The sequence below is a fragment of the Barbus barbus genome (genome assembly GCF_936440315.1).
Source record: "Barbus barbus genome assembly, chromosome: 28".
NCBI classification, from domain to species: domain Eukaryota; kingdom Metazoa; phylum Chordata; class Actinopteri; order Cypriniformes; family Cyprinidae; genus Barbus; species Barbus barbus.
Window position 1 is genome coordinate 11,730,318 of NC_136756.1, and position 19,870 is coordinate 11,750,187.

Sequence of the window (19,870 nt, forward strand, 5' to 3'; positions counted from 1 at the left end):
TCACTCTGACAGAACAAATGTAGCTACTATAGAAGCCTCCAGGCATTAGTATTAGTGTTTGTGTAGACTAGAGTCTCGACAACAAATAATAGCAGCAGCAAATCCAGGGAAATTATTTCTTGCACAAGGTGACTCACTGCAGCACTACAGAGCGAGCCGCACGGCGGGCATCTGAAGTGGAAATGCCAAGCCACATTTCACCTACTGGAAACTATATAAGGGTCAATGACACAAAGATGTCTGAGGTGATGAAAATGGAAAATCTAGTTTAAAACACGTGTCATGTTCTGAGAAATGTCATTTTTTATTCTTGTTGGTTTCATGTTTGGAAAACACTTATAGCAATTTTTTGCAAAAAGGGGTAATGTCAAGACAAAACTGGCTAAAAGTGTCAAGTGGTGTAACCATCAAGTTAAAAATGGCCATAGTGTTTTCATTGAACTGTAAATACACGTGCACACAACAGCCTTTTTATTTATTTTATTATACATTATTACATACTTTTAATTTACTTATGTTATTTAATATTGAATATATATATTTTACAAATATTGTGACTTTTGAGTCACAAAAGGCATTCATAAAGAACGTGGCTACTATCCTTAACTAAAACTAAAACCATTAAAAAACATTTTCGTCACTTGCATTAAAAAAAGTTTACATTTGACAAGGCAACATTCCTCATTTTAATTGAGTTTGACTTGATGTACTAACTAAATTAACTAAAACGAATGAAATTAATAAAAAACTTAGAGTTATGACAATCTAAACGGGTCCTTTTTGTATGATGGTTTTCTTGTCACATGACAACAAAATGTTGTTTACACGGGTTTAGAATAGAATAAACAAGTTTTGCAGATATTAATAATATTTTTAAAAGTGCTTGTTTTACATATATCATATTATAATATTTGAATTATTATGAACAATATATTAAAATATTAAATCATTAAAAAAACGAATCATGTATTGGTGTATTAAATATATATATATATATTTATTTATTTTTACTAAAATAAAAAAAATAAATTAAGACAGTTACACCACTTTGGCTTTGCACACTTTAAGCCCCAAAAATATCAAAATATATATTTTTTTTTAATTCAGAAATTGTAAACATGTTGACCATATTACAGGAATATTCAAGTGATTTCTACATGAATTGCATTTTATGATCATGTCTTTGTGTATTCTACTGGTGCATCTGTGCAATATTTGTGTCAGTGATTGCAACATATGCCAGTAAAGTAGAGAGAGAGAGAGAGAGAAACTCATGCATGTTTTACAGCTGTCTCTATCATGCACGTTTTTAAGCACTGCAGGACATTTATTTCCCTCACCTTCCTCAACAGTTTGAGCACGTCCGTCGCCTCTTCTCTCTTCCTCTCCCGGAGGAGCTTCTGAATCTCTCGGATCCAGGCGACTCGTCGGACATACGGGCTGTGGTTGGCTCTCCTCAGCATCCCCGGCAGCTTATCCGACCTGAGCATCAGGGATGTAAACAAGAAGTCTCCGCTCCGATCGCTGTCTCCCGTACTGTCGAGATGTTTCCGTCGCCTCCTTGTAAAATTCTCGTTGTCGAGACTGTTTTGGCGGCTGAGCCTGGAGCCCATGATCTCAATCACGTTGAAATCACAAATGTTACAATAAATAGCCTACTACCCTTTTACGGCGTAACCATGGCAGCCTGGACGATAACGCCCAGAGGTTTCCACATCGGTCCGAACTTGGGTAGCGCTGCTTACAGTCAGTGTCCTTTATGAAATGCGTTCGACGACACAAGTAGTAGTTTTAGCAGCAGAAATGTCAGTGTTTTGTTCTTTCTCCCAGCTCTCGCACCCTCGTATTTGGGTTTGTCAGTAGGACACGTCCGCTTGATGCTCTCGTTGGTATTCAGTGGATGATGGAGATGTTCTCCTCAGCACCACGCGTGGAGTACTGTCCTGCCATTGGCTAGCGGTGCTTCGTGTATGTGCCCCACATGCCAAGAAAAAAAATGTGGAGTGGTGAAGTCAAAACAACATTTGAATCGATTTTTAAGTAAGTTTATTGAACTGGTGGACAATGAATTTCATGAAAGAAATCACTATTGGACCCCAATGCTATATAACAGAAATTGTCAAATACTGTAAAATCCAGTCATGGTAATTAATCTCCTATAGGTTTTCAGAAGAGCGCATATATTTGAATTCAAATATCCCAAAAAAAAAGAAAAGCTCTCTTCGCATGTTGTCAACAATTGTGACCAAAAATGTCAACAATAGTACTTGTTGTTGTTGTTAGAAATCAATTAAATAAGTAGGATATGGGTAATAAAGTAGAACACATTTAAAAATACAAATTGTGCATTTTACCTCCATTCTCTAAGACAATCATATAATTTTATTTATTTATTTATTTTATTTGAAAACTGTCTGGGTGGATTCCGTGGGATAGGCTACTGTTTAATTCCGCATGCCCAGTGTGTGGCCCCATTTACGCTACACAACCGAAAACGCAGGTCACATGATACGCAGGTACAACCATAGATATGTATATGAGTAGATCCCCTATTTAGATCGCGGACGCGTCTGCGTGCTTGAAGCGGTCGAATGGGGACTCTACCCATAAGTTTCTATGGGTACAATAACGAACATGATTTTATTGTTTACACGGTCGTCAAGGATACGCAGAGAGCATGAGGGCAGCCACGCCATCGTTTTCAAAGGTCTCTGTTTTGGTCCGTTTACACTGAAACTCAACCCTGGAGTTTTCAAACTAAAACGGGTTCCGCAGCATTTTCAAAATCTCCGTTTTCGACCTTGAAAACGCCGGTGTAAACGATAGGCGTATCCGTAGCAAAAGTTATGCGTTTTAAAACGAATGTTTTGTGTGTTTTTAGGGGTAATATACTAATATACTGGTTCCGTATGGTGGCCGAGAGAGCTCAATGCACTGCAAATAGAAAAAACACCTGCAAATTAAGAAAACAACTTCATCGATTTTACAACACACACGCTGCAAATACTCACAACACAACCAAACAAAGAAAGCATTTGCACCACCTGCTGTCAAATTGATGAAGAAGTTTTCTTGATTTGCTGGTGCTTTTTTTATTTGCATCATGTGTTTTCTGAAGTTGCAGCGCATTGAGCTCTCTCGGCCACCGTAGTTCCGATTGTTTTTTTGATGTGCTTAATAATTTCCATATTTTAAGAAGTTTTACATTAGCGTCTAGAAAATTGGCCTATATGAAGAGTCACAGGTCTTTTTCTGGTATTGAATGGCCATGACATATTTTGTCTCATTGGAGACCTCCTAGCTGATATTGTGGCCTAGACACTGCTTTAAGCCTTTCTTATTCGGCTGCTGTAAAGCTTTTCATTATCTGTCCACAGTGACATGACAGATGGAATAGACCTTAGCAACAGACCTTACTGATGTCCCTGTCTGATTCACAGCCTTTTTCAAAATATCTTCTGAAACTCCATCTGTCTTTTATTTCCAATGTAAAAAATAGACACGAAAAGAAAGAGTTCCTACTGGGTTTGATTTTCAAAAACCTGTCAGTAAGCTTCTGCATAATAAAATTGCTGGCTGTATGATATTAGCATGAGTGGAATATATCAAATTTACTTGAAAGGCAATTTATATTATACATATTAAGTTTATATAGATTGTAAAAGGTGGTAACCTGCCATTTTTTATTTAAAAGCTAATTCTACCTGATTTAACCCATAAAAATGAGGGTGGTTTTGGTGGTTAAAAAAATATTTTTTGACTTTTATAATATTTTAAATTTTTTTGGTGACCACTTTTTTTCATTGCTTTACACACTTAAAAATTCATTGTTTAAAATGATTTCAGATTAAGTTCAATCTCAGCTGGCTCAGTGATTGATCATTTCCAAAAAATCTGTCTATTTATCCTTTAAATAACCAAACAAGACTGTACATATAGCAAAATGAAAGCTAGATTGTATGCTTTTTAAATGGGCGTTGAGAGCAGGTATCATTTGTTAGTGTAATTCATATAATACCAAAATAAATAAGGGTAGAAATGTATTTATTAGCAGTTGTTTAAATAGTTTCAAACTGAATGACTCTGAGACATCAGCGTGGGATTAATTAATCAAATAATGTGTCATGAACTGTTTGTCAAACTTAATTCCAGATCAATTCTGTGAAGGAGTAGGTGAGTAACAAACATTCTCTCTCCCTAAAAACTACTGACGCGTAAATACTCATGCATAGACACGCTCTTTATCCGTTTACTCAACAATAATTGAGGTTTTATGACATGAAAGGACTGCTGAGTGACACCATATTAATAAATCGTGAACAGTGTGCTACATAATGGAGGAGTTGAAGACAAACTCTGACAAATTACAGTCCCATGCTGACACTCGCTTATTAAATTGAGGACGGTGGGACAAAAGGTCTCTTGAACAGGTCTAATAATGCTTCAAGTGTCTTGTCCCATGCTGAAAAGTGCTGACCGGCTGTTTTAATGGTGGCATTATTACGTAACTGTGCTCTTTGACACCAGTTACAAGAATTATGATTGTAAGAAAGTTCTAGAATTTTCTGTCATTGGTATTAAGTGCCGAGAGCCTGAAATGGTCTCTAGCATTTCCTCGCTCTTGAGTAAAGTCACTGGAGGTTTTACAAATATTAAAATGACATTTTCAAAGTCAAGAATCTTTCCTCAAAAGTTTTGTCACTCATTCAGCTGTGAGTCAACACCAACATGCTGCATCAGAGATATTTCTTAGAAGTCTTACGAAACATGCAGTGCTGACTCGCTTAACTAATCTTTAATAATAACGTTCAAAAGTCTGAAACCACCGGATAAGATGTTTCTATACATTTTTTTCTGTTTTCTTTTTTGAATATTTTTGAGTGAAAACGTGGACATAACTTGTATAACATTACATGAATGACTTAATTAACATCATTTTTACAATTTCTAAGTATGTGTATGGGACATTTGTTGTAACTCAAGCTAACATGGATGGTTTATTCAAAACCCGATGATCCATGTTTTTCAAGCATGATTTCAGACAGATCCAAAGAGCACCTTGTTCTTCAATAGAAAAAAGAACATTTTGTACATTTTGTACAGTGGAGTTTACATGGCCAATGTCACACATTTTCTTATTTGATTAGTGACCTAAATACTGCCAAATCTTTAATATTTTTTATAAATTGTTCCATTTTCCTTTATAAAACTGCCTGAGCATTTTTACAGTTTTAAGTGTAAAATGTAAATGTGTAAGAATAAGTGTGGAGTAAATGCATTGTCAACAAGATTGCAGTAGTTTAACCTCTGAAGTTCATAAGCTCTTAAAAACAGGGTGAGGTGTCATATGAGTAATACCTGTCTTTACCGTCAGGACCGAAAAATTTAAAAAATCATCCTGTCCTAGCCAATCACAGAGTAAGGTTGGGAGCAGGTTGAGTTATAACCTCTGGGGTTAAATTTTAATTAGCACGTATTATATCTGTCCTTGGTCCTATCCACACTTGTCTTAATAAATACACTTGTACAAGAAAAAGGATCCAGTCTCTGGATTATGGTTCACCAGACTAAATCATCTGTGAGGTATGTCTATATATCTGTTGATCCATCTAGCTATTTATCTATATATGTCTGTATGTTTGTCTGTGTATGTATGTATGTATCTATCTATCTATCTGTCTGTCTGATTATCATTGTGTCTATTGATAGATCAATCTATTTGTCTATAAGAGTAAACTATAACTGGGAAATAAAATACAGGGGTTGTATCTTGTATTGAAAGGTCTGGATTTACACGAGGATGAATCCTCTCTGAACTTTGCACGCTGGGCAAATTCGGGGATAGAATGCAATATTTGAAGCGTAAATACTTGTAGAATGAATGCTAAAACTTGCTGTAAACATTGATGATGATGATGATGCTGATGTGTAACTGTAAAGGGTTTGTTCAACAGGTCTATTGAGCTGGGTGACATTTCACTGTTATCCGTTTCTCCTAAAAAATGACCAAAGGTTTACACCCGCCCTTCCATTCATGAACGGCACATGTTGAAAAGGTGATGTAACTAATATGTTTTTTTTCTTAGGGGAAAATGTTCTCTATGATAAGAAAAATGTATATGCTTATATACTGGTGCATGAATTTGAAACTGTGGTGTTTCTGTGGATACCCTTCACTGATCAACTGACAATGATGAAGTAAATTACATTGAAGTGGTGGTGATAAGCACATTAGTTTACAAAATACATGTAAGCGATCACATTTGCATCGTCTGTAATGAATAATAATATCATAAATGCAGTGTTGGGGAGTAACTAGTTACATAAAATTAAATTATGTCATTTAATTACAAATTGTAAATGGTAAGGGTAGCACTTATTCTTACTATATTAATAACAATTAATTATACATAATTGCATGCAACTAACCCTAAACCAAACCCTAATCCTAACCATATAGTAAGTACATGTTGATAATTAATATTACTCAGTACCTAAATGTGTAATTACACTGTAACTAGGGCGTAACTAAGTTCATATGTTCGCATCTAATAGATTTATGTCATAATTTTTGTCATTTTAATAGAGTTTTCGTAACGAATAAAAACGAGACAGAAATGTTAGGGAGGGACGATCTGGGAAGAGATTAATTGAAACCAAATCTGCTGCATAGAAGGTTAGATGCCAACATATGAACTGACGGACATAAGCTAAAATACACTTGCTGCACGGCGCATAAAACGTTAAAAAATGTCAATATGTGGGAGTAAGAGAAGAGCAGGCATAAGATAAACCTGACGACGCAAGAGAGATCAGATCAGTTTTTTGAGCACATAAGCATACACACACAGAAAGCGTCTCACAGCACGCGAGTCCTCTTTCACATCGCATGAACCGCATGAACGGAGAAATACACACAAAATTATGTCGAAATGTCCTTTTTGATGAGTATTCACGTAAACACAGTTGATTGCGTCTTAAGTGAATGTAAACAGTAGAGAGAACATGTATCAGTGCATTGCATCCATTGCATTCGGTTAAAAGGGATAGCAGCCTAATTTAGTTGTTATTGTCCGAGCCATTGATGTTAATCAAGCAACAAAAGAAAGACATTCCCACTGCTCTTGACTGAAAAACTTTAGTAGCCCTAAAGATTAATCTAAATTTATTTATATAAATAAATATGTCTGCTTGAAAGAATGAAGGTTATGGTAAAAAAAGTTGATATAAAGAATGCATAATTAGCCTATATAACCTTTGGTATTTCATTAAAAAGAAGACCATGTTCTTGTTCTTTATGAGAAGTGGTTTTATTTCATTTGAACAAAGGCATGTTGTGTGTCACTGCAGTTAAATCGCAGTCTATCATGATAAAACCTTAATATCAAACCTATTTAATGAGTTTGAACACTTTAGAGACATAATAAATGCACTGTAACTAAACCCATTAGATTTTAGTCGACTAAATTTACTGTAGATTTAGTCGACTAAAATCTTATGATATTTAGTCGACTAAAACTAGACTAAAACTAAAAACAATTCAGATGACTAAAATATGACTAAAACTAAATCAAAATTTGCTGTCAAAATTAACACTGGATAACTGTTTAATTTCCTGTTAAGATTAATATATATGTTTTATTTTTTAAGATTAACTGTTTTTTCAGAAGCATTGTTAGATGCCAGTGGTTCTTGTCTATTAACTTACTGTTAACCCTGCCTGGTTTAATTGTTTGACAAATGAATCACAATGGAAAACATTAATTTCAAATGTATAAAAGTAATCAAGTGTAATCAGTTACATTACTTTAATAAAATAATTGAAATAGTTACACTGCTTACATTTTAATAGGGTAACGTGTAATCTGTAACCTATTACATTTCCAAAGTAACCTTCCCAACATTGCATAAATGTCACTTATCCTATATCAAACTATGCCCTCAAATGCTTTTATTTCAACCATCCTGTATTCACATTCTGTATCTATTCAGGAAAATGGTCAAGAAGTCTCTTGTTGCTGGTCTGGTGGTCTTGCTTGTGGCTGCAGTGGGGTTTTTCCTGGGTGTTTATTTGGGAATCGGTAATAAGAGACTCACTGTACCCTCGGACCACTTCTACTTGAAAGCAGCTGTGGCAGCAGATGCTGGGAAGTGCTCTGAGGTTGGAAGGTAAGAGTTCAAATATCTAGAGCCAAGAGTTTCCATGCTTGTCATTGAACATCATGCGCGTCAATTCAAAAACCCAACATTCTTCATGTTTGCAGGGACATCTTAAAACGCAATGGTTCAGCGGTTGATGCCTCCATTGCTGCTCTGTTGTGTGTTGGGCTGTTCAATGCACACAGCATGGGCATTGGAGGAGGGCTTTTCTTCACCATATACAATGCGTCAACAGGTACAACCAGTGTTCAAACTATACCGTGGACTTTGGGGGAGCCCACCTTTTTTTTTTTTTTGTTGCAGGGGGTTAGCAGAATGAAATCCATTCTGCTAACTGCAGAATGGATTTCAAGGACTGCGCGCACAGATCTACGGCCAATGTTGAATCCAACGTTTATATTTTTTCTACAAATTTTTGAGTTAACGTACTAAACATGAGTGGAATGAATTTGCACCACAGCGCCCCCACACATTTATGCTCATGACAAGAATAGCATGTATAGTTATCTTTATTGAAGTGAATTAGGTTTAAATCGCCGTCATGCATGAATGAATGATATTTTTGCAATTTTACGCATAATAATCCACGATGATCACATTACACAAAACTGAAATTGCACGTCAAAATAGCACATTGTCAATATTTTTTGAGACCCCCAGAATTTCTCAAATCACGTTTTCAGGGGAGTCCATGTCTTATTAAGGGGAGCCGAGCTCCCCCGTAGTTCGCACCCTGGGTACAACAATGACATTTATGCATTTCATAAGTTTACCTAAGAATCAAAACCATGACATTGGTATTGCTCACACCATGGTCTAAAAAAACATAAAACTCAAACTTTCTGTAAGGGCTCCTCCAAATTGACATCTTTTTCTAGTCAGTCTGGCACAGAAGGACATGGCTTTAGGAGTTTAATATGACACAGAGGTCATTTGCCATTCAGCAGATACTTGTCATGCAAAGTGACTTATAGTACATTAATAGAAGTGACCTGACCCTGGAGCATGCTGAGGTCAAGTACCTAGCAAAAGGGCACAGTGTTTACTCAACATCATGTGACCACAAATCTTGCTTCACAGAGTCAGCAAATGATGTGAAACCATCAGCAACCACTACCTCTTCAGTCGAAGCTAACAGAGTAAATAACAAATGATGATGACACACAAATAAAAAATTCCACGTGTTTGTCCACAGGAAAGGTTGAGACAATTGATGCCAGAGAAACTGCTCCAATGAATGCTTCAGAGGACATGTTTGGCAATAACACCCAGCTGTCACGGAAAGGTACATTAAGTTCAGCCTCCATTCTGTAAAATAAATAGAGCTAATCTGCCTGTGAACTAGCCTTGCTTTGTCATCTAGGTCAAATTATCTGATATCTTAATAGATTTAATATTAAGATTAATAGATTTACTGACGTTGACACATGGTTATTAGAGTGTAGACAATCTCTATGGCATCATTTCATGTTTTTTTCTTCATGTTTTTCATATCACGACTTTGATTTGGTGAACAAAAGTTTTTCAAATATTAAAAAGCAGTGAATTGTTAATCTTTTTTAATTTATATACATTTATTATTTGACTAAGAAATAACAAAAGATTATGACAAACTCTACTGCAGTTCAGAAGTTTGAGGCAAATAAGATTTGTGTTCATGTTTTAATTGTCTTATGCTCACCAAGCCTGCATATGTTTGATCAAAAATATATATAAACATATTTTTAGAATTTAAATCAGTAAACATTTCTTATTATTTTCAATGTTGAAAGCAGTTGTGCTTCTTGATATTTTTTTGGATACCATATTTTAAAGATTCTTTGAATAGCAAGTTCAAAAGAACAGCATTTATTTGAAATCTTTTTGTAATATTCTAAATGTACTGTATATTGATCAAATACATGCATCCTTTCTGAATAAAAGTATGAAATGTTTCCCATATAAAAATTATAGTGTACTAAATTAGCTGGGGTTTTTTGTTTTGTTTTGTATTGTTTTGTTTTTTAAATAATTCTGTTCTTTTAATGGGCCTTTTTAATTGCATTAAAACATATTTGACAAAAAAAAATGCATCATGTCATTGACCTTATTGCAGTTTTGGCCATTGAATAATGAATGTCTTGTTTGAATGGCAGGAGGATTGTCCATCGCCATACCAGGGGAAATCCGCGGTTACGAGATGGCACACAAAAGACATGGGAGACTGCCATGGAGGGAATTGTTTGAGCCCAGTATAGAATTGGCACGCAATGGTTTTCCAATTGGCAGGGCCTTGGCCAACGCCATTGCAAAAAACAAGGACTCAATTCTGAGTGACTTTACATTGTGGTGAGGATTTATCTTTTGGACACTATATAGAAAACTGGGCAGTCTGTGAGAAAATCCACTTATCATAAATGAAAATAGCACATTGCGTCAAGTAACAAGTTTACCAAGGTGTACTGTTGTGCAATTTGTAATTACATCACACTGCGTCATATGAAGCAATCACAAATAACTAGTCTAACTCACCACATTCCAAACACTGCCTCTACTTGTAGTTTTAAAGACATCATATAGATCTTTTCCCCTCTCTGTCTTTTCTCCAGTGAAGTGTTTTGTGACTCAGACAAAAACCTCCTGAAGGAAAATGATATCATTAGATTTCCCAAACTTGCTGACACCTATAAGAAGATAGCGGAAGAAGGGCCGGATGTTTTTTACAATGGATCTATGGCTCAGGATATAGTGGATGATATCCAGGCTGCAGGTAATTTCATACTTTCTTTATTGACCTTTTTATCATGCGCTGAAGGTCATATTACCTAATAAAAAAAATGCAAATCAACATGTCACTACAGGAGGGATTATAACACTTGAGGACCTAATGGAATATAAGCCAGTGTTGAATGAGACCCCGCTGAAGTTAAATGTGGGAGAGTACACCGTTAATGTTCCTGATGCTCCATCCAGTGGACCTGTACTCGCTCTGATTCTCAACATAGTGGATGGTGAGTCTCATATTGTTCCTGTGTGTGTACTGGCATCAAGGATCTCTAGAATAACTCGAGAGAGCCTTTCATTAGCATTCCCATTCATCTTAATGGAAGACCTCCAGGAATCTTTTGAGCCAATCAGCTGAGCCATTAATGTGACGTGATTAAGAAGTGATTAAGTAAGATATGGCAATTTAAAATATATTAGTATATGCTTAATAAACAAATTGGGTAAACCCATTTTTGTTTTTACATAAAGTTTACGAAAGTCTTTACATCAAAAGATATGTTTATGGATAACTATAAGAGGGCATGTTGTTCTTTGAGCTGGGAATTTTCCAGGACTCAAGTACCTGATTATGTAATAATCCTTCATCACCACAGACACTTATTAACTAATTTATAGACGCTATGATGACAAAGCAGAGTCTTCATGAGTAAACCGGCAGAAGAGCTTCATTCATGAGGGCAAGCAGCATCATGTTGTGCATTAAGAAAGAATGTACATTTAGCAGATCATTATTGCAAAATAAATGCAAACAAGGTGAGCAGTATGTGTCACCCTGTAGGGGTTTATTTTGTGATAATTATCAGATGACTGTATATTATCCATCTTATGTGGCTTACTTATCTTCACTGCATTCATTAAGTGAGATGCAAGATGGTGCCAGTTGAGTTTGAATCTGACAGTTGAATCTGACAAACTTTCAGTTTGGACTGATACACAGCATTGCCATGGAGAATATAAGAGTCATGTAACTTAAACACAGAACATGGTTTTGTATTCCACTGCGCTGCTTGTCCCCAATTTTCCTATGTAAATATGCACCAGAAGAACATATTTGACCATATCTTACATATTTTGCAGTGTCTTGTACATGACAAGACATTTTTCATTTTGCCTCCAGACTGCCCTGTGTCTCGCTTTTTTAAAACCAAAAACGTGTTCTGGGTTGAAAAACATAAGATGCAAGATCTGTTTTTATTTTTTTAAATTGAAATGTAGAGAATGGTGTGTAATATGTGATTTTGCAAGACGTGAGTATAGCAGTCAAATACATATGTCTAGCAAAGAACTAAAATAAATTTGAATATGTCTAGCAAAAAAAATAATTGAAAACAGTGCAGTGAAAAAAAAATGCAGGTCAGACTTTATTTTAAGATCCAATTCTCCCTATTAACAAACCATTAACTACAAATTTAGCTTCAATAAACTACTAATTTGCTGCTTATTAATAATTAGTAAGGTAGTTGTTAAGTTTAGGTATTGGGTAGGATTAAGCATGTAGAATATGGTCATGCAGAATATGTACTTTAAGTACTAATAAACAGCCAATATATTATTAATAGGCATGCTAATAAGCAACTAGTTAATATAGTGAGAATTGGCACCTGTACTAAAGTGTTACCAAAATGTGTTCTATGTGAATGAAGGCTTTTCTGAATTATGTAAGACAAAGTGTTTGTGTATCCTAATATGAATATGTATAAGAGTGATAATTCACATCAAGGATTCAACTCGTTTTCTAGGTTTCAACTTCTCAGACAGCAGTGTGTCCACAGCAGAGAAGAGGACTTTGACTTATCATCGCATTGTAGAAGCGTTTCGTTTTGCTTATGCCAAGAGGAGTAAACTGGGAGACCCACGTTACCTCAACATCTCTGATGTGAGTTCAACTAACTGTACATATTTTGTCGTTTTTGTGTCTCACACAAGGAGTTTTGAGGACTAAAGCAACCTGATCTCATGCATTTTAGCTCAAGATATGTGAGGTGGTTTAAAGAGTCCTTTATAAATAATATCTGTTACAGCAGATGATATTTTCCCAAGGCCTCTAACTGTTCTTATTTCACGCACCTGCGAGTTCAATGGCCTTTTGTAAATCTATTTTCAATTATCTCCTTTCCTAGCTCATCCACAACATGACCTCAGACTACTTTGCAGACAACATTAGGAGTAAAATAACAGATGACACTACTCACCCAGACACCTACTATGATCCTGAGTACTTTGTCCCTGATGACCACGGCACGGCTCACCTGTCAGTCATCGCAGAGGATGGGAGCGCGGTGGCAGCCACCAGCACCATCAACCTTTAGTAAGAGAAAAACGGCACTTGACCTGCATTTCCCTGTTCATTTATTTAAAAACAAAAAACACTGTTCCTCTTACAATATTTAGTATGCTCTCATATGTTAGTCTGCAGCCCTGAGAATGACAGTATGATTGTTTTGGTGCCAAAAATACATTATAACTGGACCTCAGGGGGGAAACAAATGTTGTTGTTCTCTTCCTTTTGATCTGATTGTCTTGATCTTTCTTGTGCTTTCACAGTTTTGGCTCGAAGGTGATGTCACGCTCAACTGGTATTATTTTTAATGATGAAATGGATGATTTCAGCTCTCCTTACATTACCAATGGTTTTGGGGTCCCCCCTTCACCCAACAACTTCATTCAGCCAGGTGCCTAAACTAAATAACAGATTATATCTAGATATACAGGTTCGATTCAAATGAAGACTGTATTAACTTTCCACTTTTGTCTTTTGACAAGGTAAAAGACCATTTTCATCGATGTGCCCCACGATAATATTTGACAAGCATCACAGAGTCAAGATGGTGGTTGGGGCCTCAGGGGGGACGAAAATCACCACTGCAACTGCTCTGGTAACCACAAACACAAAACAGCGTTTAACTATACTCATTGGATGCATATGGCCAACATACAGTAGCGTTTTCCAACCCTGCCTTCCCATACGCAAATGTAATTTATGTAAATATATTAACATTTCCATATATGAAATATATTGTCATATGAAGTAAAAACATATATGGAACCTATTAGAAGTTGGAACATACACTACCAGTCAAAAGTTTTTGAACAGTGAGATTTGTAATGTTTTTAAAGAAGTCTCTTCTGCTCACCAAGCCTGCATTTATTTCAGCCAAAGTACAGCAAAACAGTAAAATATTTTTACTTTTTAAAATAAGTGTTTTCTATTGAAATGTATTTGAAAATTAAATGTATTCTTGTCATTTCAAAGCTGAATTTTTAATTTCATTACTCCATTCACATGATCCTTCAGAAATCATTCTAATATTCTGATTTGTTGCTCAAAAAACATTTACCGTATTATGTTGAAAACAGCAGAGTAGAATTTTTCAGGTTACTTTAATGAAAAAAATTGATCTGAAATAAAAATATTTTGTAACATTATAAATGTCTTTATCACTTTTGATCAATTTAAAGCATCCTTCATCCTACTCAACTGTTATTGATAATATTAATAATAATAATAAATGTTTCTTGAAAAGAAAATCAGAATATTAGAATTGTTTCTGAAGGATCACTGACTGGATTGACTGGAGTACTGATGCTGAAAATTTAGCTTAGATCACAGGAATAACACAAGAGAATTGAGGAGACGAGGAGTAACTCAAAATAAACAGTCTTTTAATGATCCACAATCCAACTGTTACGGTTGTGGTTGTAGAAGGAGAAGCACACGACGAGGAACGGATAAAAAGGAGTATCTTTAATAATCATCAACACACTTTACCATTAAACAACATCAAGATCTGACAAAGACCGGGGAGAACTCAGGACTTTTAAAGAAACCGGGAACAAAGGAGCAAACAAGATAATGTGAACTGAATGATAATTAACTAAACTAGGACAGGAAATGCCAAATAAGGGCAAAAAGGAAACTGGGCAGAAACCAAACCATGACACCAACACAAGGTAGGGAGAGCACAACATCGACGTTAATACCGGACGCTAGACTAAGGAAAACACAGGGCTTAAGTACACTAGGTAATTAATAAACACAGGTGGAACAGAATGAACATAATCAGGGAACGTAATCAGGGAGAACTGAAATAGGTGGGACTAAATTAAGTAAACGAAAACAGGAAAAGGAACAAAAACCAAATATGGGCAAACAAGAGGTAAAACTAGGACATGGGGAGCACAAGGACAGAAAACACAATACAAACACAGGCCTGACAATTACTGCAATATCATACTGATTTCAGAAGATAATTATTTAAAAAGAAATAAAAAAAATATTACTGTTCAAAAACCTTTGACTGGTAGTGTACAGTATATATAGATTTTTTAATCAGCATTTTTATTAGGCTATATAATAATATAGGTTATTGAAATGCCTTAGAATGGACTTAGATAAAAATGTATGTATGTTTAAATATGTATGTTTATCTATGTATAATACATTTTTGGACATATGCACATGTAAATCCATCCTAAATACATGTTGATATTATATAAGGAAATTAATTTATGAATTAAGCATTCATGAACATACAGATTTTTGTATATATGTGGTCTTAATATATATTATATATATGTGGTTGCATATATATATATATATATATATATATATATATATATAAACATTCTATTTTTCCATTATTTTTCCAAATTTAAAATATAATTGGTCTAATATATCAAAACATGTCTATTTACCTCTGCTTTTCCACTTCTCTCAGGTGATCCTGAACTCACTGTTCTTTAACTATGATCTGAAGAAAGCAGTTACAGAGCCTAGAGTCCACAACCAGCTCAACCCCAACATGACAGTTGTGGAACAGGACTTTGAGCAGGTGGGTCCCTGGACTTAACTAAACTTTCATCATTTAAGACATGATAAATGGTTTAATAAGTAGGTAAAAAGACAGTTATTAATTTTTTTATTATATGTTTGTGGCTCTTTGTGAATGTGTCCACACATGCTGCAGAGCGTTCTTGATGGCCTGGCTCAGAAGAATCATGTAACAGAGCTGCAGAGGACGCCAGGAGCAGTAGTCCAAGCCATTGTGCGACAAGGAGACAAACTCTGTGCCGTATCTGACCCCAGGAAAGGCGGCTATCCTGCGGGATATTGAACAACACTCCCTCTCTCCCTTTTCAATTTGTGTGGGCCTTCAGTCATTGGTGACTCAGTCAAGAACCAGGAAAAACTAATAAACGCATTGTAAGGCAAAGCACCTCTCATTCCAAACTGTCAACATGGACCCCAATGCATAAGGTTGCACAAAGACTCCCTGTATTTATTTCTTTTTTCTTTTTGTTGGAAAAATGTTTTATTGGTATCAACAGTGCCTAACTTTCATATTGAACCGTCTATGATATTTCCAAGCTCATTTATTCCTTTTGTGTGTAGAGGAAGAGGATTGATTATCAGTATGTGGGGGTCCTTTGGTACCTGATTCCATTGTATGGGTTCTTTGTTGAGTAATGGAGTTCTTTGGGTTAATGGACATGTTAAGAGCGATTCAAAATGAGCAATACAAAAAGTGCCTATGAAAGTGACAAAGTCAGGGAAATAAGTATGAAATTAATTATAGTGCTAAAAATATTTTTATTTGCAAAAAAAAGTCAGATTGGAAAAAACGTGATCTCTTTACGCTTCTATTTTTTCATGGTAGACACAATGTAATAATAAAAAACTGTTCAAATGTGTGGAAACTATCATATTGCCATCTATATACTGAATGTTTCACTTATAGCTGCAACCAGCGTATTTATTTTTAAATAGTGACCCGGAATGATAATGATATTAGGGTGAAGGGAAGCTATCAGAACCATTCTTAAGTAAAATCGTGGGAGAACGGCATGTACAGCTTTAGATGACCTCACTGGACACGTTCGCCTCTGTATAGAGCTATCCTCTCATGAGATGACTTGCATTATGTGAAATGCTGAATTGTTATTGTTATGAGTAAATTACTTGTGTATGTGAAAAAGATCCGAGTTCCAAGGCAGATAAACATGTTCACTTCAGGTCTATTATTATTTAATGTTAGTCTCATTTTATGTTTGAATCGCATTTAAATGAATAGCTCACTCAAAAATAAATTTGCTGTTAATTTACAGACCGCGATTCCATCCAAGATGTAGATCGGTTTGTTTGTTCATCAGACCAGATTTGGAGAAATTTAGCATTACATCACTTGCTCACCAGTAGATCCTCTGCAGTGAATGGGTGCCGTCAGAATGAGAGTTCAAACAGCTCATAAAATCAATGAATTAAAGTGAAATGAAAAGCTGTGTGTTTGTAAGGGACAAATCCATAAAGATGTTTTAAATTTAAACCATTGGTTCTGTCCATAATCCAAAATAACTCTTTCTTCTGTGAAAAAATCCACCCTCTCTTTTCCTCTCACTTTTCCAAATCCACTGACATATAACTGTTTTGGACTGTTTGCTCTTGTAAACAGTACTTGATTTGTTCATATTTGAATCAGATGAGACAACTTTTTCACTGGAGAAAATATTATGTAGGGAAAACCTGAAAAAAAAAAAAAAAAAAAAAAACTCTAAATGACGAACTGGAGATGTGTGGATTAGCTGTGGATTATTGTGATGTTTTTATCAGCTGTTTGGACTCTCATTCTGACGGCACCCATTCACCGAAGAGGATCCAGAGGAGAATGTGATGTAATGCTAAATTTCTCCAAATCTGTTCCAATGAAGATACAAACTCAACAACAACTTCAACTCAACTTCTGATTTTTAGCTCATTTTAATTTTTGGTGAACGATTCCTTTAAGGGCTATCACTAGACTGTTTGTCGCCAAATCATATAACTGCAGTTTCATGCTGTATAATGTACAGATCACAATAAGCTATATCATGAAGCTAAAGATGTTAATGTTTATCATCAAGTGACACTGTGGTGCATGTATAATGCATTCAGAGAAATACATGTGTGTATATATTTTTTAAACATCCACTGTTCTGTGGCTGTTATGCTGTTAATTAAACAGTTTTTGGACCAATGTATGTTTGCTGTTGCATTCATAAGTGTTTATATAAATATTGCAAGAGCTAATTACTAAATAATGCAAGCTGTATTTTATGAAACAGCTCTGAGGCAAAAACATGTTTTGAAAAATGAAAAGCACTGTAAATATTCCAGGCAGTTGCCACATGTGAATTTATTTATTTTTTATTAAGGTAGAGGAGCAAACTTGCTCATCTTTGAAAGAATAATAAGAATCAAGTAAACAAGTATTTAACCATCACATTTTAAGTGAGCACGGTTTGTCAAGGTTTGTCATATTTTAATAAAACTATTTGAATTAATTGATTTTTTATTGTACATACACACACACACACATTCAGCAAGGATAAATTATCTTGCTTAAACATGATAATAAAGATTTTAAAATGGCTTTTGTTCAACTTTTCCAAATATTAAAATTTAGTTTTTATTCATCAAATAATCTTAAAAAAAAATGTCATGGTTTACACAAAAATATTAAGCAGAACAACTGTTTTCAACATTGATAATTACCAAATAATTATAACAATAATTAAAAAAAAAAAAGTTTCTTAAGCACCATATCATATTAAAATGATTCTGAAGGATCAAGTGACAGACATGTGAAGACTGGAGTAATGATGCCAAAAAATAAATAAATAAAAAATCAGCTGTGCCCTCATAGAAATATATTGCAAAATATATTCAAATAGAAACCATTTATTTATTTTAATTATAATATAATTTCACAGTATACTGTTTTACTGATCAAACTAATGAGCATAAAGTATATGTATGTATTTATTTAAAAATCCTTTTATTTGCCATGTTTTTACAGTATATTGTAAGCATTACTGTTAATGCGGTAGCAGCCTGTGGAACCATGTAAGTGGCCTCAGGCTGTGTCTGTGTATGATTTGCATGTATTTCCATGTTGACTTAACTCAGCAGAGAATTTTCAAGGAAACAAGAAAATCGTTATTTGCTACAACAGTCCTGCAGCTGCTCGCTAACAAGCGTGTGGTTAGCATCGTAAGCTCATAACTCACTGCGGAGACGCTTTGTTCAGATTCTGGAGTTGCTCATAAATGTTCCGTCAAGAGTTTTCAAGAGCACATTCACACTTTGAATGAACTGAAAACTCAGGAAATCCGCTGACTGACACACAAAAGGCGATGTCCAAAAGCGCACAATCGTCTGACAGTTGTATTGTCCCCCAGCCTGCGGTTGCTGAGGATGACTGTAAGGTTGGGCTGAGGAGAGATTATTCAGTGTGGATGCTATTATTCTACTGTCAAACAGGAAACCCTCTGGCTTCCATATGCTCTCAGCTCCAGGATGGAAAGCATAAAGGAATGAGAGTGAGAAAGATTTGGGTACCAGCAGGCAGAATCAGGACTAAAGCTCCCCTGTGGACTTCAAATGGAAATGACTGGGCTTTAGACTCGCACAGACGGAGGACTCTAAGGCTTTGCTGACTGGCACTCAAGTTCTGCTAACTGCTTATGCCAAGCGATTACACGACAACGTTTATTCTTGTGCTCCTGAATAGCTAGAGCTCATAATGCTCTGTTTATCTTTCCGCTCATGATGCCAAAGCTAATGCAATCACTCACATTGTTCATAGCCTCTGATGAGATCTCACTGTGAGTCAGACGCATCCAATTTTCAGGGCTTTGGACGTTAATTATAAAGAAATGCTGTGGAGGCATCATTGGTGAGCAGCTGAGCTACACATTTCCTTTGACCATCCATCTGCACGCTTCAGAACTATTGAGAGATGCAAAGAACCTGTGACAGGCAATCCATACAATCAATAATGCAATTGTAACACTTTTTTTAGAGCCTGTATGGTGCTGTTTACCCATTAAAAATGTTTTGACACAGTCTAATTTAAAACTAATTCAGGTGACGTTTTTCTTCCCCCAAGCAATGACTGATGCCAAGTAA

General features: G+C 35.4%; 2 protein-coding genes across 2 annotated transcripts in view; one reads left to right on the forward strand and one right to left on the reverse strand.

Moving 5' to 3' along the window:
- Positions 1–1,889, reverse strand: part of LOC306848750 (leucine-rich repeat-containing protein 75B-like) — a gene marked incomplete at its 3' end in the record, with an annotated part of 30,815 nt that extends 28,926 nt beyond the window's left edge. Inside the window, exon 1 of the mRNA XM_079383492.1 lies at positions 1,341–1,889. Within this exon, the coding sequence (XP_079239618.1) occupies positions 1,341–1,613 (273 nt within the window). The 5' untranslated portion in view covers positions 1,614–1,889. The remainder of the gene's footprint in view (positions 1–1,340) is intronic.
- A 3,506-nt stretch (positions 1,890–5,395) lies between these two features.
- On the forward strand, positions 5,396–17,448 carry ggt1a (gamma-glutamyltransferase 1a). The gene is made up of 14 exons (XM_079382106.1): positions 5,396–5,583; positions 5,955–6,056; positions 7,993–8,169; positions 8,265–8,395; positions 9,356–9,445; positions 10,296–10,488; positions 10,749–10,909; positions 11,001–11,150; positions 12,666–12,802; positions 13,047–13,234; positions 13,471–13,598; positions 13,690–13,802; positions 15,645–15,758; positions 15,894–17,448. The coding sequence occupies exons 2-14, from the start codon at positions 6,046–6,048 to the stop codon at positions 16,038–16,040; spliced, it is 1,740 nt and encodes a 579-aa protein (XP_079238232.1). The 5' UTR covers positions 5,396–5,583; positions 5,955–6,045; the 3' UTR covers positions 16,041–17,448.
- The last annotated feature ends 2,422 nt before the right edge of the window (positions 17,449–19,870 follow it).

Excerpts from the sequence above, each read along its gene's own strand:
- ggt1a (XM_079382106.1), top strand. Across the intron at positions 9,446-10,295 it reads CACCCAGCTGTCACGGAAAG|GAGGATTGTCCATCGCCATA; the intron begins GTACATTAAGTT and ends TTTGAATGGCAG. Across the intron at positions 10,910-11,000 it reads GGATGATATCCAGGCTGCAG|GAGGGATTATAACACTTGAG; the intron begins GTAATTTCATAC and ends ATGTCACTACAG.